At 49.1% G+C, this 18301-nt stretch overlaps 1 protein-coding gene across 2 annotated transcripts in view; it reads right to left on the minus strand.

Moving 5' to 3' along the window:
* Positions 1-18301, minus strand: part of RBM23 (RNA binding motif protein 23) — a 501634-nt gene that overhangs the window by 252325 nt on the left and 231008 nt on the right. For both annotated transcript variants that reach the window (XM_078644883.1, XM_078644882.1), the window contains exon 6: positions 3676-3735. In XM_078644883.1, the coding sequence (XP_078501009.1) occupies positions 3676-3735 (60 nt within the window). The remainder of the gene's footprint in view (positions 1-3675; positions 3736-18301) is intronic.

Consider the following 18301-nt stretch of genomic DNA (forward strand, 5'->3'; position numbering starts at 1 on the left):
CCCGACTAGTCCTCATCTTCTTCTTCCTCTTCTGGATGTTGTGCCTCGAACAACTCCGGGATTGCATCTGACTGCATTCTCGACGCCTCGTGTCTTCGGGCTCGACGGTTTCTAATCGTCGACTTGGAGGAGAATGCTGCACAGGCTTCACAGTCCCTGGATTCGTGTTCAGGTGATAAACAGAGGTTGCACACCTCGTGTAAGTCCTTGTGTGGGAACTTAGCACCACACGTTGGACATTTCTTGATTGGAGTCCTTTCCATGGACTCCGGGCTGGACTACGTAGAGATAGGCCTCCCGGTCTGGTCGACGTAGAAGTTGTAAATTTTTGTTGTTGACGTCAAAGCGCGTCGAAATGGAAATGAAACCGCGCTCGATAACAATACCGTCGAATTGGAAAGGGGATACGCGCCGAATATTACTTTTTTTCTCGAAGTCGATCCGGAGCGCTTCGATCCTCATCCGAACCCAATGGCGGAAAAAAACAATCTAAGGATGGAGCCGATGCCCATGCGCACTAGCACCCAAGGGAGGAGTCATCAGTCTTGTGACTACAAAAGACTTCTCCAAGTGAAAAACAAGTGCAATCATCCGAGCCCAACACCAGATGGCGATCTATTCATAAATGTACCATCTGCAGCCCATATGCCTCGAACCTTAATTGTTCCTTTTGATCTCTAATCTTAGATAAGCAATGTCATCTTTCTTTATATCAAGAATGCTCTGAGCTGTCTCTCTGGAATGAAGGGATTGGGGGGGAAGAAGAAAGAAACTAATTGTGTCATTTAAGTGAACATAGAGACAACAAGAGAACATAAGGGTAGCTGTCCTTTAATATAAATAGGATCGGTAGGAGCGGATTTTTATTTTTTATCTACTCTAGTAGTGATAATTCTAGCCCTAACGGGATCCTTCAAGACCTAGTCTGTATGTTTTAGCATAACTTTCAGCATTGGCAAGGTATGAGCAGTTCTTTGGGATGAAGAACATGTCTCAAAAAGAAAATCCTCTTCTAAAGGTTCCTTGTGAAGTTCTACCCCATGGTAATGAGCGACCCTGTTAAGGAGATCAAGATAACCAATGTTGTCATTAGGTGGGGAAGGTCATGGTCTGTATTTGGGTCAGTGTGGTAATCATCCCAATCATCAGTGTCCCCACCCCCTTCATCCTGTGGGTCAGGTGTAATAGGCCTAATTGGTGAATTGATAGGTGTAATGAGCAAGTTAGGATTAGGAGGAGGAGAAGGAGGTGGATTGTAAGGAGGTTAGTGTCCATATTCTTTTTAGGAGGGGCATGGTGGTTGTCTGGCAAGTCAGCTTTCAGTTTCTTTGGAATGGTTGCTTGAATATGTCCTGTTTTAGGATTTATAACCATTTTTTTCAGTTTTGGGTTGAACATTGGCTCATTCGACGGAAGCTCTTTGGGGAAAGTGTCTTTATCTTTCCTTAGAGATTTTGGTACCGAAGATTTCGGCTCCGAGCTCTTGGGTGTTGGTAATTTCGGCTCAGTGTGTTTGGGCTTGTCCTTGGTTTTTGAGGTTTTGGGCTCAGAGACTTTGTTTTTGGAAGATTTCAGTTCTGAATCTTTGGTTTTGGAGGATTTGTGCTCCGAGTCTTTGGCTTTGGATGGTCTTGGCTCCGAGTCTTTGGACTGGGGATGTCTCTGCTTCGAGTCTTTGGGCTTGGAGAGTTTTGGCTCCGAGCCTTTCTGCATAGCAGGTGGAACCTTCGGTCCCGAAGGTATCTTTCTCTTATGTTTCGAAGCCGGAGGTGTTGGTTCGGCATCAGAGCGGGCTGGCTGGAGCCAGAGCCCAATGGATTTTCTTTCTGTTACGAAGCCGAGCTGGAGGCAGGGCATCAGACCCTTCGTCTTGTGTGGAATGGGCTCTGGGGGATTTGTACTAACGGTATGCTGTCGCGCAGTGATGTCTTCCTCTTCCTCCATGCGGGAGTCGTCTTCGGACACGGATACCTGCTCTTCTTCCTCTGGCTCCGAAGCTGGAGGTTGAATGCCGGAATATTCTCCAAAGATGTCCGGGATGGAGCACTCTAGTGCTATATTTCGTGGCGCCGAGCCCGACAATCACGAAGTGTCTATTTCGATCTGAAGGATAGACACGTGTCACAGCTTTTTTCGTCATGTTCCGAGGACAAGTACAGGTTTCAAACTTCGTGCAAGTCGGGGCGTGGTAATTTTGCATGACATCCGTGACAGTTTAAATGGAGTCCGTTCTATCGACTACTAAAGCGGTCGGTACGGGTAGGCCTGCTTTGAGGTTTCCAGTGAAAAGTTTTCCGAAGTAAGATGATGCGCGTCGAATGATGGGTCGCGATCGATAACAATACCATCGAGGGTAGTAGATTGCGCGTCGAAGGGGTCCGAAAACGGTTCCGGAGCGCAGCAATACACATCCGAACCCGATGGCAAAAAAAACCATCTGGGGATGGAGTCGATGCCCATGCACACTATGACCGAAAGGAGGAGTCACCTAGCTCGTGACTACAAGACTTCTTCGAACAAGAACAAAGTGCAAACATCCATACCCAACACCAGATGGCGATCTATGCTAAAGCATATGATCTATAGCTCATAGGCCTCGATCACTAAGCTTACTTTGAGTCGAACGCATTCTTGTTTTGGATAGGTTCAATCTTTGTTAATAGAAGTCTTGTGTGCAGAAACTTGATGCTCAAATGGAGCAGGGACTTAATTGACAGTAAGGGTGAACTGGGATGTCCTGCTTTGGCGGGGGCCCTTTAAGAGTTTAGATTTGATGACTGCTTCCCTCAATAACTGGGTTTTTGTGAATTACTGGACACATTTATTCATGATCTGGTATAGCTTACAACCAGTAAACCACCATCACCAGAAAAGCGCAAACACTACCAGCAGATTTTATGACAGAGGCTCAAAGGTTTTAGGCAGCCCACTATAACATCTAACTCCACCACCAAGATAAAAAGTTGGCTTCTAGACTGGGTCCTAAGCAATTAATGGTTTCCAAGACCCTGCGTTACCACTGAAAAAAAAGAATCAGATCTAGCGACTAACCCATTTTAAGTAGTGGATTTGTGGACTTGGCAATTTACAAATGCCTCTTTTTGCCCCTGTACAAAAAACGTAGCTGCTGGAGCTTCATCTCTAGGATTCGAGTACTCAAGGTTTGACATTACAAGGACTTGCAACACAATTTCTGCATTACATTCTTTGCACTTATCGAAATCTTCTGCAGTGAAAAACAAAAATGCTTGGAGTTCATCTTAGCACAGCTCAATAGGATAACTTTAGGCAGAGCACATTTTATATCAATTCTAGGGCCTGACACATTTGAACAGATAACATTTTTTGAACTGTATCTCAGTCCTCGTGGTCGTTAAAATACAAAAGATAAAAGACAAAATACTGGCTGGACATTAATGTTATTTGGTGTTATTTAGTTACTCGATATGAGTTTTTAACACTCTCCGCCTCCTAGAGGGAACCTAGACTTCTTATCCTCATTTGAGCGATTAGCTTGGTTATCGACTGTAATACAATAGTATTCTGGGCCCCTAAAACCTAGAAACACAGTAACCAGGAAGCAGTATTAGAAGCATGCCAATTAAAATGAGTTGCTGTATGATTTGCTGATAGTGAAGCGGCAAAGGACCGATACATTTGGATGCTTATCCTAACCTGACGGGGCTCTTCTCAAAGTTCCGAGGGCTCCTACCGATGCTTGGCGTTGGACGGCGCCTGTGAAGAAAGAAAGGTGGTTAGTCAGATCTGCTCATTGTGAAGACATTTATGGTTATGGAGTAACAGACAAATTACTTGACTTTGGTAACACTCTTTCTGGTAGAAACTACCTAGCCGCAGGTTCCTTACCCTTTGAACATTCCACAAGCATCTGACTAGATCCAGAAACTTTTCAGCAGTATCTCTGAACAACGGATGATGGCGCCAGCACTAATTCTGTTCCGCTCAAGGAAAGATGTGCAGGGCTTATATAGGTGCCACTCCTGCACACCGACATCTCTTGCTTCCAAGACTGTATCCGCCTCTAGACGCAGGGTTTCAAAAGTAAATTGGTGAAACCAGTGTGCAGATTCCTAGTCTTTGGATCTTATTGAGAATAGAGTAAAATCACAGAACAGGAGGATGGGACCAACAGTGAGGAATCTGTGGCTAGAGTCTCTGCAAGAAAAAGCATTAGCGAAAGTAAGTAACTTGCTTTTATGATAGCCTTCTAGCCACAGATTACTCACCGTTTGAATAAATCCCAAAGAAATAGCCATTCAGAGGTGGGTCTGTGAATGGGCTGAAACCAGAGTATTGCAAGACTGAGCAGGCACAATTTCCCTATAGGTAAACATGTCCACACAGCTGTCTGGCATATACCCAGGACAGGGAATCCACATTCTAATGCAGCGATAGCAGCTTTGGCCCTGGTAAAAAAAGAGCATGCAGTCATTACTGAGGCTGCTTTTTTAGCTAGGGAATAGCAGCTCTTAATGCAGGGCACAATCCAATTAGAGATTTTAATCTTCTGCACAGCTTTACCCTTTTTAGCACCAGCGAACCCCAGAAAGCTGAGCTTTCACCCAGTGTTCTCTGGTACTATTTAAGTAGAAGCTCAGAGCGCTCTTTAAGTCCAAGTGATTGGGTCTCTCCTTCTAAAAGGAGGAGTGAAACAGAGCATAGAATGCTGTCAGAGTGGCTAACTGATGTGGCACGGTGTCACAACTTCTAGCAGAAAGGATTCCCTGAGTCTGCAGAACCAGTTTGCCTGGGAAGAAGGTGGTATATGGCAGATTAATACAAAGAGCCTAAAGCCCACTTAAATGCCATGCCGAGGTGATGGCGACGAGGAACACTGTATTTATAATAAGATGTAAGGAGCAACTATGAAGCAGCTCAAACGAAGTACGTCTCAAGTAAGTAAGGTAGATATTAAGGTCCCATTGGGGCATCATAATAGAAGGGAAGAACATGTTTTGAAGCCCTTTGAAAAACACACAAACAAAAAAACGCATCACAACTAGTGACTTAAACAAGAAGAGCTGATCTGGCAACTGAATCTGCTGCCGACCCAATCAAAGGCTATTTACCACTTCTGCAGATTCCGTGCAATCTCCTCCGAAATCTGAATGTGGTAGGAGAGGTCCCACTGACACTTCAGATACCATTACAGAGCCTGCAAATGCAACCTGGCAGGCTCGACCAGCAGGATGCAGCCATCAATAACAGCCGCCTTAAGAGTTGACCGTACTGAAATCAAAGACAGAGACTGAAAGATAGGGATCATAGCTTGAATGACCTGGACTCTTTCCTGAGGGAAAGACACAAAACTGAACCTTGTCCAGAATGGCTCAGAAGAAATAAACATGTTGATAGTGAACTCCAAAGATAAGAGGCAGTTCACCATACTCTGGATGTGGATGATAACTGTCTGGGTTGAGCCCGCCATCAACAGTTAGTCACTGAGGTAGGAGAAGACTGGCACCCCTCACCTCCAAAGATGCACACCTACAACTACCACCATCACTGCTGTGAACACCTGGAGGGGCACTGGTGCTGGAGCAAACTGGAAATGCTCCAGTACCACCACGAACCGCAGGTACAGCCGGTGAGTCGGGAGGACGAGGATATGGAAACGGGTGTTCTGTAGGTCCAGTGCCACCATCCATTCTCCACAGAAGACAAGACCTGGGCCAGGTTTACCATTTTTAATTTCTCCTTCCAATATGAAGGCCTGAGGCCTATGTTAGACCTGTGCCCTCCTTAAGAGGGCACAGGTCTAACATACGCCTCAGGCCTTCATATTTGTTGGGCATCAGCAAATAGCAGGAACCACCACCACAACTTGCTTTTGGCACAGACAACCTCTCGATAGCCCCTTTGACCAAACAGACTTGCACTTCATAGAGCAAAAATGGAGTGGTGGTCCTCAGTCAGTCGCTAGAGGGCCAGTGGAAGTTGCAGAGGGGAAGAAAGGAGTGCAAGGCATAGCCCCTGTGAACAATTAATAGTACCCCACATGTGGAAAGATATTACCAGTATTCTGGTGGATTCTCCCTCCCATCAGGTGGTACCCTCCTGTAAGGGCGCACTGAAGGGGTTTTGCAAGTGGGATGTAAAAGTGGTGGGAGGGGCTGGGGGGGGGGGGGGAAGGGGGGGGGTGACAGATTGAGCAGCCCATTGACTTGGCCATGGTAGGTACCTCTGTCTTGACTGCAAAACTGCTGCACTCTCAGTGGAGGCTGGACAAGCGGGCAGTAGGGAGCACCTCAGCCAAAGCTAAAAAAGGGGCTGGTGAACTGTTGCGTTGGGGAGGTGAGGCGGAACGGTCCAGAGAGAGGGTGGTATCCCTGCTCTCCTTTAAATGTTTGAAAGCAGTATCAGCCTTGTCACAGAACAGGAGAGTCCCATCAAAGGGCAGGTCCCTCAACGAGGACTGGGCATGGCAGCCAATGGCAACACTGGTGCCTTTCGCCCACCCTATGAAAACTGTGGAGAACAAGCCACAATGAACCTTGAACTTGGCTTCATCGAGACCATCTTGAAATGCCCAAAGGTCATCAGGTACACCAGGTAGGACTTGTGCCACGGGTCCCAAAGGGCATGAGTGTAGCATCCCAACAAACAGCTGGCAAAGTTGGTAAAGTAAGGAAAATGCTACTTACCAGTATGCATCTGTTCTTGGCATGTAGGGCGGCTAACATTCATATCTTAGCATAGATCACCGCCTAGTGTTGGGTCCGGATGATTGCACCTTGTTGTACAGGAAGAGTCTTCGAAGTATCACGAGATAGGTGACCCCTCCCCTGGACTACAGTGTGCAGATCCTAGTTTGATTCCTGAGGCGAAAAGCCGGGAATCCAGACGCTGATTTTAAATTGCACTGCATTGTATTTTTTGGTTTCACTCACCTAAAACTTGTTTTTAAATTTACGGGCAGGGCAGATTTACATGCTCTCTGCTTTCTTGGGGAACAACTGTTGGAGTTTCTGGCATTAGCGCTAACAGTGGGCGCCATCTTGCGAGAAAGAGGGGTTAGCGGGCCAGTCATTGGCCAGATACAACACCTGACTTCCGAGATATAATGATGCCGCTCCCCCGGACGCGCGCAGCGGGTACGCCGATGGCGCGCCAAAGGTTAGCCCGTCTGCGCCCTTCCGCGCCGGGCACGACGGGGGACGGGGAGCGTTGGCCAACCGGGCACCGCCCCTCAGAAAAGAAATGCGTTGATATACACAAGTAATGCGCTACGTGATATCGGATATAGGGCCCATAAAAACCAAGTGTTAGACTGTACCTGTTTCACTATCAAACTATCTTGGAAGGGCCAGTGGGATGCAGGGCTTGTAGGAGACAATGTGAATTGGGGGAGACCGCCCTAGCTGTATCCTATGAAGGACCGAGCTACATCTTATGTAATGTTCGCTCACTAACAAAACATGCCATTCAAATCTGGGATATGTTATCCTCACTCTCACAAGACATATGTTTCCTGAAAGAAACCTGGTTGACCCCTCATAGTGCCCCGGCAATTAACATCGCCATGCCAGATGGGTACTAGGTTATCCACCGGGACAGAGTGGGGAAATTGGGAGGGGGGATTGCCAATAGCTGGACACGCTTTGCAACGAGAAGTTGGAGATAGGCCTTTTTAGGGTCAGTTGCTCGCCGACCAAATCCTGGGAGGGCGTACTTTTGTACGAGACAATGTGAATTGGGGGAGACCGCCCTAGCTGTACCCTATGAAGGACCGAGCTACATCTTATGTAATGTTCGCTCACTAACAAAACATGCCATTCAAATCTGGGATATGTTATCCTCACTCTCACCAGACATATGTTTCCTGAAAGAAACCTGGTTGACCCCTCATAGTGCCCCGGCAATTAACATCGCCATGCCAGATGGGTACTAGGTTATCCACCGGGACAGAGTGGGGAAATTGGGAGGGGGGATTGCCAATAGCTGGACACGCTTTGCAACGAGAAGTTGGAGATAGGCCTTTTTAGGGTCAGTTGCTCGCCGACCAAATCCTGGGAGGGCGTACTTTTGTATCGTCCACCTAATCCAAAATTGAACTTTGTCAACATGGTAACAGAGTTCATTGCAACACAGGTTTTTTTTTTTTTTTGAAAACATGTTTTTATTGTTGCATCAGCAGGCATATAAAAAACAGAAAGATTCATCTGCTGACGAGGCGTCAACATTCAGCCGCCGTCAGCAAGTCACGCAACTTTTAGTTTTTTTGGAACAGAACCTGGTCAATACGGCATTTCATCCACTGTACATCACATATCGTTCAAGTAAATATTCAGGGTAGGACACAAAGACCATACTCCGGTTAGGGGACGGAGATGAACAATAGATATGTAGGTCCCAGCTATAGGGGACGTCAGGTCGGGGTCCAAGGATTTCACAAAGTGGCGACGCCAGGTAACTAGGGGGACAGAACTGTGGGGGGGAGCATGTAGGTGATAGCAGGAGTACAACTTGAGGAGGAGATATCGGGCAGCGGGTAGCGGGTCCGCAATAGTCAGTCGCAGTGGGGTGGAGCGGTCAGGAGGCGGAACCGGTCCAAACCTGGGGGTAGTGGGGTGGCCAGCATGGTGGGGGGGGGGGGACTGTGAGTCGATGGGGGTATGGTATACCAGGCTCGGCACAGGTAAAGTGAGTGACCGTGGCAGCCAATGATTATGGGTGTACTCAGGTGGGCGGGGAGGGGGGGGGGGAGGTGGGCGCGGGCGTGGGCGGGACATCAGCGCGTGTGGCCTGCCGGAAGCTATGTAGGAGCATGGCCCATTCCATAGAGATGGGGTGTTTGCGTGTTCCCTTGGCCTCCTCTTCTCGAATGGCGTCCTCTTCGGCTGCCGCCCATTTACAAACCGCCCCTGTCCATGCCGCTATGGGGGGACCCTCCGGAGCTCGCCAGTGCATAGCTATACATCTGTTCGCCAGGAGCAGTGCCAGGGACACAAAGCGCTTGTGCGTAGGGGCCCGTTTAGATATGTGAAAAATGCCTAGCGCGCTGGATTCCCAAGAGGTTAGAGTCGTGAGGCCTGTGAGGTCTGTCAGTTTGTCGTGTACCGTCCGCCACAGGGGTTGGAGGCCCGGGCAGTCCCAAAACATGTGGCGGAAGTCTGCTTCGGGGGAGCTACATCTGGGGCAGAGGAATTGCGAGGTGGGGAAAAACCGTTGCAGTCGCGCAGGTGTGAGGTAAGCCCTGTGTAGTATGTAATATTGGATGTTTTTGGAGCGGGCGTTTCTGGAGACTCGTTTCGGGGCTTCGAGCGCCTTGGACCATTCAGAGTCATGTAACGCGCGTCCGATGTCCTCCTCCCACGTGGCACGGAGGGCCAGCAGGTGGGTGTGCGAGAGTTCTCTGATCGATTGTTCATTGCAACACAGGTTATGGCCTCTAGGAGCTTCATATTGTTGGGGGATTTTAACTACCATGGAGAAGCCTCCCAGGAACCGGAAGTGGCGCTGTTATTGTCAGGATTATCTGACCTGGGTTTGGGACGATATGTCCGCGGCCCAACACATACAGCTGGACACACACTGCACATGATATTCTCTAATAATGAAAGCTTAAAATTCCATGGATACTCAGCCCCTGACCTGGACAGATCATTATCTGATCTCGATTAGCTGTCCAGAGGCATCGAATCAGGAACAGGAGAGATCGCTCAGATTAAAAAAAGCCCATACAACTAGAACTTGGCAGACACTCAACGTAGAAGCATTTGAGAGAAAGTTCCGGAGCTTGGAGATTCAGCCTAGGGAAGTAAGGGACGCCGACACAGAGGCTTTACTGGCTAATTTTAACCAGGCTCTGATTCGGACCTTGGACCTAGTTATCCCGGAAAAGAACATCAAACCTGGGCCCAGCCGAGTCTCAGCACCTTGGTATTCAGGGGCTCTAAAAATTGAAAAATCCTCCTGTAAAACTCTGGAGAGGAAATGGAGAGGATCCAAAAATGAGAGAGACAAAATGGCCTACAAGAAGGCTCTAGCAGGCTACCATCACAATATCAAAACGGCCAGATGCATATACATCCAAATGCTAATAGAACAGGCAGGGAATTCGGTAAAGACTTTGTTTGGCATTGTGAAAGGTTTTTCCTCCCCGCAGGCCTGCAAACAACAATCGGTAGAAACGCAGGAGCTATGTGAAGCCTTAGCCACTTATTTTCAGGACAAAATCTCCCCGATATATGAGAATTTTCCAAATAACAAAAACTCCAGTTTTGCTGAACCCTGCAGCCACAAAGGGGAGCCAAGAATAGGTCTCAATCAGTTTGAGCCTATCCTACAGCAGGATGTCATTCGGCACCTGCAAACATCAAAATCAGGATCCCCGAGTGACGTGTGCCCTCCCTATGTCATGGCCTTAATCGCAACTAGTTGTGCGCCGGCTATTCAGGAGATTTTCAACTCCTCCATGGCCAGCGGCTATATTCCCTTGACATGGAAGGCCCACGTGCGCTCTATTCTTAACCACATCAATGCTACAGCAATTCATCCTCTGTGCTGCAGATCCTTCTTTCCCATTGTTCATGACGAGCTCAGCTCGTTATGAGCACATAAGCAGTGTACTGCATGACGAGCTGAGTTCGTCATGAGCATGGAAGGGGTTAAAAAACCTTCAGCAGATCCTTCGATCCTGAGTAATTATAGGCCTGTATCATTACTCCCTCTGCTGGCAAAAATACTGGAGGCACACATTAACACTCAACTGAGCCAGTATCTGGAGTCCAATAACATTCTGGACACATCGCAGTCCGGCTTTCGGACGGGGTTTAGCACCGAGACTGCTATGTTAGCAGTCACAGACTATCAGGCGAACGCTAGACGGAGGGGGATCGGTGATGCTTATTCTTCTGGACCTCTCCGCGGCATTCGATACTGTATCACATCGACTGCTGGCGGAGAGGTTGCAGGACTGCGGTATTGGGGATCTGGCATTGAAATGGCTGGTTAATTTCCTGGCTAATAGGAAACAACAGGTTATGATGGGTCCATTTAGATCATCGAAGTATTTATTGGAGAGAGGGGTCCCACAGGGCTCGTGCTTAAACCCGACCCTCTTCAATATTTACATAGCTCCACTAGCCAGAATAGTTCGGCAACATGGGTTTGAGGTCGTCTCTTATGCAGACGACACAACTGATTTTTCCGATTGGGAAAAATCTGTCAGAGGAAAGAGTACGTTTCACACAAGGAATGCTGGCCATTGCAAGCTGGATGGCAGAGTCCTGCCTCCAACTAAATCCGGGAAAAACAGAGTTGATGTTTCTGGGTAAAAGACAGGAACTCGTGCTGGACGACTGGTGGCCGGTAGAACTGGGCCCCGCCCCAGTCCCCTCAGTCTCAGTGAAAAGTCTGGGCATCCAGCTGGATGAAAACCTGTCTATGAAAAACAATGTCAGTAATATAATGAGCTCGTGCTAATATAGCCTTCGGCTGCTGCGGAAAATCATTCCTTATCTTCCTCTTAGCCACCGCAGGACGATAGTCCAAGCCTTAGTAGTCAGTCGAATGGACTATGGGAATGCTCTTTTGGCTGAAGTAGGAACCACGCAGCTAGCAAAGCTCCAAGTTATTCAAAACACGGCAGCCTGGATGGTCTTAAATCGCCCTCCGGGCACTCCATCGCTCCCATTACTGAAGGAACTGCACTGGCTGCCAGTCAAAAAGAGAGCTTTTTTAAGACATGCTGTCTAGTCTTCAAAGCTATGAGGGAAACAGGCCCAAAATATCTACAAACAAAAATATGCAAATTGACATCGGTATGCAATCTCAGATCTAATGGTAAAGCTCTCCTAGCGATTCCACGTATTTATCGAAATCGTCTGGGAGGAAAAGCCTTCTCCTATGTTGGTCCTAAGTACTGGAATTCCCTCCCGGAAAGGCTGCGCAAGTCCCCTTCCTATCTGATCTTCAGGAAACATCTTAAAGCCTTCCTATACTAAATGGGGCTTTCTGCACCGTTTTCCGTGATTCAGACTAGGTAGCGCGGAGATGCCTCTGGGTGAGTCATGCGCTTTACAAAACATCAATAACAATAACAATGGGCATCTTCTCCATACTTAGATTGTTTTTCGCCATTGTGGCAAAGATGGAGTATAGCAAAGTAAGAGATGGCCATGCAAAAGAGAATCTTGCAGCTGCAACAGGCACCCGGGAGGACGGTGGGCGATATGAATGTCTGCAGCCCTACATGCCAAGAACGAATAGTTTCTTACCTGTCAGTGTAGTTTTGCAGCTTGAAGATCTTTCTGGATTCACTATGCTGTGCATATTCCGCAATCTGGTGGTTGGGTCCGGAATCGTAGTCTTTTTTTTTTTCATAGCCCAGGTGGGCGTCGACGTCCCACCATTTGGTGTACCTTCGGTGACGTCGGCATGCTTCCTGCGGAAGCTCCCACCCTTGGGCGCCATCTTCGGATTCTTTTTTCTCTTTTGTATCCTTGTAGTGAATCCATGGCTATGTTTGTTAATCCTTTTTTCAACGCAATTCTTTTTACGTATCTTGTAAGCTTCAACTTGTTTTCTATTCCAAGTGTTTTCACCCTCTTCTCCAGCCTCATCTTTCTGGCGGAGGCGGGTGGGTTCGCCAGTGAATCCAGAAAGATCTTCAAGCTGCAAAACTACACCGACAGGTAAGAAACTATTCGTTTTGCAGCGTGAATCTTTCTGGATTCACTATGCTGTGCATAGATTTTGTAGCGGTTTTGTTATCTTTGTGGCGGTTGGGTGGAAGATGAGCATTGGTTGTTGAATATATGTTGAAGCACTCTTTGTCCTACTTGTGCTTCCTTGTTCATCTGTACATCCACGCAATAGTGCTTAGTGAACGTGTGCACTGAAGCCCATGTTGCCGCCAGGCATATGTCCTGAAATGGTGTGTTGGCCAGAAAGGCAATTGTTGCTCCTTTCTTCCTGGTCGAGTGGGCCTGTGCCCCTCCCGTTAGCTCCTGCCCTGCTTGCTTGTGGCAGAATTGTATCGTTTGCGCGATCCATCGAGCTATGGTGTTTTTAGTCACTGGTTTACCCAGGTAACTGTTTCGAAGGACACGAAAAATTGTTTTGTTTTCCTGTGTCCCTTTGTCCTTTCAATGTAGTGCATTACTGCCCTTCTTGCGTCTAGAGTGTATAGCGCCCTCTCGGCGCTTGTCGTGGGGTTCTGGAAGAAGCTAGGGATTTGAATACTCTGATTCATGTGGAACCTTGACACCACCTTTGGCATGAAGTGCGGGTCTGTTCTCATCACGACGCTGTCACTGTGTATCTGGATGTAGTGTTCTTGCAGTGTTAGTGTCTGTAGTTCGCTTACCCTGCGTAGCGAGGTGATCGCCACCAGAAAGGCTGTTTTCATTGTCCGCATTTGCAGTGGTGCCTTGTGGATGGGTTCGAAAGGTGCTTTCATGAGCTCCGTCAGTACCACATTCAGGTTCCATGCCGGCGGCGGCATCCTTTTTGGTGGCGCTATTCTTTTTGCCCCTTCCAGGAACCTCTTTACTACCCTTGATCTGAAGAAGCTTCTCCCAGTCTCTCCCCTTGTGTATGCCACAATTGCTGCCAGGTGAACCCTTAGCGAGGATGAGCTTAGTTTGGCTTTCAGTAGGTGTGTGAGGTCTTAGCACCGTTGATTCCTTGGTCAGCTTCCTTTGCAGCTTTTTCTTGCTGCACCATAGAGTGAATCTTGTCCATTTTTCCCCATAGCATTTTCGTGTGCTGGGCCTCCTTGCCTCTCGCAACACCTTTCGGGTGCTCTCTGGGAGCTTTAGGTGTGCGAACTCTAAGTCCTCAGCAGCCAAGCCGCTAGGCTGAAGCCCTCCGGCTCTGGGTGTAGAATTTCTCCGTTCTGCATGGAGAGTAGGTCCTTTCTTTTTGCGTACTTGTGGGGTGGACCCTGCGTCATCTCCATAATCTGTGAATACCATGTCTGTCTGGCCCATTGAGGTGCCACCAGGATCAGTGTCATGTTGCTTATCCTGCACTTGTTGAGCACCCTGGTGATCAATGGTATCCGGGGGGAAAAGCGTAGGCAAATTTCTTTGACCAGCTTATCCATAGGGCATTCCCCTGGGATTGTTCCTCTGGTTGTCTGGATGCAAAGTACTGGCATTTTGCATTCTGGCGTGTTGCAAACAGGTCTATTGTTGGGGTGCCCCATCTCCTGAATAGTCTCTCTGTCTCCTGATTGTTGAGTTCCCACTCATGGGATGATGAAGTCTGCCTGCTGAGCCAATCCGCCTCCACATTGTCCTTCTCGGGTAGGTGTATGGCCAGCAGATCTATTTTGAGTGGTATTGCCATCTCCATATTTCCTGCGCTAGGCTGGACAGAGGGTACGACTGAGTCCCTCCCTGCTTGTTGATGCAGAACATCGTTGTTGTGTTGTCCGTTTGTATCAACACCTTTCGTTTGTACAGCTGTTTCTGGAAGGCCTTCAGGGCCAGTAACACTGTCTTTAGTTCCAGGTAATTGATGTGTCTGACCGCATCCGCTGGTGCCCACAGACCCCTCACTCTGAGCCTGTTCATGTGTGCCCCCCATCCCTTCTGGGATGCGTCTGTGGTGATGGTCACAGTTGGGTTTGGCGGAGTTAGAGGCTTTCCTACTGTAATGTTCTTTTTGGTCCACCACCTTATCTCTCCCTGCACTTCGTGCGTTACAACCACTAGATCCTCCCAACTTCCTGTAGCTTGTGACCATTGTTGTTGCAGCCATTCTTGGAGTGGTCTCATGTGTAGGCGTACATTGGAGACCAGGTGAATGCATGACGCCATCATCCCCATGATCTTGCTCGCTGTCCTCACTCTCAGAGCTTGCCCCTTCTGGTAGTGGCGAGTCTCCCTTAGCAGGCTGAGTGTCCTCTTCTCGCTGGGTAACACCCTGCATTGGATTGTGTTGATCTGAGCCCCCAGGAAGATCTTCACCTGCTCCGGCTCCATTGAGGATTTTCCCCGGTGTATGGAGAATCCCAGGTTCATCAGCGTGTTTGTGACTCGCTGTGCGTGCTCCTCGCATGTTTCGCGAGAGCTCGCCTTGATCAGCCAATCATATAGGTAGGGGTACACGTGGATCCCCTCCCTTCGCAGATGTGCGGCCACTGCTGCGAGGCATTTCGAGAACATCCTTGGGGCAGACTTTAGACCGAAGGCCGGGGTTGTGAATTGGTAGTGTTCCTGGTTTACTGTGAACCTTAGCATGTGCTCATGCCTCCTGTTCACTGGTATGTGCAGGTATGCATCTTTGAGGTCCACGGTGGACATGAAATCCCCGTCTCTTATTTGTGGGATGACCTCCTGTAGGGACGTCATTTTGAATTTTTGAGTCTTTATATGTTTGTTTAGGAAGCGTAGATCCAGGATGGGTCTTAGACTTTCGTCCACCTTTGGTACCAGGAAGTAGTTGGAGTACACTCCCTTGTTCCTTTCTCTGAATGGGACCGGTTTGATGGCTTCCTTCCGGAGGAGTTCCTGAGCTTCTTCTCGGAGCAGCGTTAGCTCCCTTCCCGAGTGCTCTTTTTTCTTTGGCCTTCTGCTTGGCGGCCTCTTTTCCAACTCTATGCAGTATCCGAACTGTATGATGTTGAGAATCCACTTGTCTGTGGTTATTTTTCTCCATTCTTGGAATAAAAATCTTAGCCTGCCGCCCACTGGTGTTACATGATCTTTTGTGTCTTGTCCGTGTAACCCTCTCCCCTTTGCTTTCCTGTGCTCTTCCCTCGGAGGGCTTGAGTGGGGGAGCACATCCCTCCGTGCGAACTCATTTGGAGGGGGGTTGCTCACTGCCTCTCCTTCTCTGGCCTCTGCTGTTTCCCCTCCCGCGAAAGGACTGGCCCCTGTTCTGGTAGTGCCAGGTCTGCTTCTGCTGGCCCTGCTGGCCCTGATTGTCACCCTGGAGACCCTGGTGGAACGCCTGGTGCGATGTTCCCGGTGGGTTACCACCTCTTCCGTTTGGCCTCCTTGCCGGAGTGCCTCTTCTCATCCCTTTGAATTGCAGGGCCCCCATGGACCTTGCTGTTTCGTTATCCTTTTTTAGTTGGGTGAGCTTCTCATCAACCGGAGCGCCGAACAGCGATTCTCCGTTGACTGGAGTGTTCAGGATGTTGTTCTGAACCTCTGTCTTGAAGCCTGAGATCTTGAGCCAGGCTTGCCTTCTCTCTGTGATCCCTATCGCCATCAGCCTGCTGGAGGTTTCTGCTCCGTCCAATGCTTTCTTCAGGCAGGAGTTCGCGTTTTTTATCCCCTCTTCAACGAGGTGTGTGGCTTTCTGCTGGTATTGCTCTGGGAGGTGTATCAGTAACTGCCCCACCTCGTCCCAATATTGATATTGGTGCCTGTTCAGGAGGGCATTGGAGTTTGCCATCCGCCAGTGCATTGCCGCGTTTCTTTCGATTTTTCTGCCTGTTAGGTCCATACTCCTGCTCTCCTTGTCAGGTGGTGGTCCAGATGTTGTCGGGACGTTGGCCCTTCTCCTTGCAGTTGCAGCGATAATGGAGTCTGCTGTGATGGACCCCTTGATGTAGGGAGGGTCCTGGGAGGAGAACTTGTACTTCTTCTCCGTCCTTGGCGTGACGGATCTGCAAGTCGCTGGTTCTTTGAACGCTTCCTTTCCTTGGTCCATGACTCTTCAGCATGGGCAGGAACTGGCTCCTTGTCTGTGTGGGAAGCAAGGTTTCCAGCAAGAAATCCGCTTCAGGCTTCTCTTCCTCCAATTTAACGCCATAAGCTGCTGCTGCTTTCCTGATGACTTCATTGTTAGCCCCAATGTCATCTGGCGGCGAAGGCCTCGAGGGGTAGGTCTCCTTAGCCTCCTCCGGGTTTTCGGCATCGATGTCCTGCCAGTCCAGGTCTTGAGCCGTCGAGGATCCCGAGTCGTAGCTCGAACGCTGATCCCCATATTCCCCCTCTGTGTAATAGAGGTCTTCTTCTTCTCCCTGATCCGAGGGCGCCGGAGTTTTCGGCGGTTCTTCGGGGGTCGAACTTCTCGTGCTCCTCTACCTTGGCGACGTCCGTCGTGGGCTTCGAGGGGATCCTGTAGCTTTTCATCTTTTCTTCGAAGTCTTTCTTCCTCTGGAGGATGTTCTCCATCTCGGCCTAGAGCCTTCTTTTATTTTTCTCCATCTGCGCGGCATGCTCGGCGTCTAACGTTTCGGCCGCCCTCTTCGACGAAGTGGTTTTCGACTCCTTGTCCTTCGAAGTCGAGGTTCCTCTTTCGGGGACCTGCTTCGGCGACCATGGCTTTTCGCCGGTCTTCGCCTTCTGGGAGTCCTTCTCGAAGGATCCGCTGGCCTGTTTTTCGGAGGATGCAGCTTCGGTCGTAGAGGTTTTCGGCGCCGGTGCTCCCTTCAAGGCTCTAGACTCTGATTTTCAAGAGTCTGCCTCTGGCTTTCGAGGCCCTGTTGAGGGTTTCAGGTCGTAGACTCTCCTACCTTGTCTGATGTTTTCTTATCGGTCTCTGCGACCGTGGAGATATCTGGTCCCTCGGCGATGTTGTCCTCGTCATCGGTGGAGAGGCCCAGATCGTACAGCGACGGTGCCTGGCCCTTGCCCTGCATCGTGTGGTGGGCTATCCTCTGATTCTCTCGCATTCTGAGTGTCTTTGGTGTGAAGACGGAGCAGGCGTTGCAGTCCTTGCTCCCGTGGTCGACCGGCAGGCAGAGGTTGCAGACCGGGTGCTGGTCCTTCTGCGCATACTTGTGATGGCAGTTACGGCAGAATTTAAAGGGTGTATTGTCCATTACTGCGCTCAGGGGGCCCCCTGTGCGCGCATTCCCCGTCGGACGTCGAAGATCTCTAGTTAGTTCTCCTCCTTCGTCGTCCCGGCTTTGATTGTCTTCTTCTCCTAGTCTTTTTAAGTCCTTTCTGTAGAATTTTCGGCGTTTTCTCCTTCAAATTTCTGGAGCTTCACGCGACGATCCAGACCCAATGGCGGAAAAAAGAATCTGAAGATGGCGCCCAAGGGTGGGAGCTTCCGCAGGAAGCATGCCGACGTCACCGAAGGTACACCAAATGGTGGGACGTCGACGCCCACCTGGGCTACGAAAAAAAAAAAAAGAGGAAAAAAGACTAGAATTCCGGACCCAACCACCAGATTGCGGAATATGCACAGCATAGTGAATCCAGAAAGATTCACGCTGCAAAACAGATGCATACTGGTAAGTAGCATTTTCCGTTCGAGGCATGTGGGCTGCTGAATTCATATCTTAGCATAGACGGTATAGCAGTATCTCCTCTCGCGGTGGTCACCTGTACCAGCTGCAGCAGTCTGGAAAAAAGAGTTTTAAGGG

Source organism: Lissotriton helveticus, chromosome 5_1, assembly GCF_964261635.1.
Source record: "Lissotriton helveticus chromosome 5_1, aLisHel1.1, whole genome shotgun sequence".
Taxonomy (NCBI): Eukaryota; Metazoa; Chordata; class Amphibia; order Caudata; family Salamandridae; genus Lissotriton; species Lissotriton helveticus.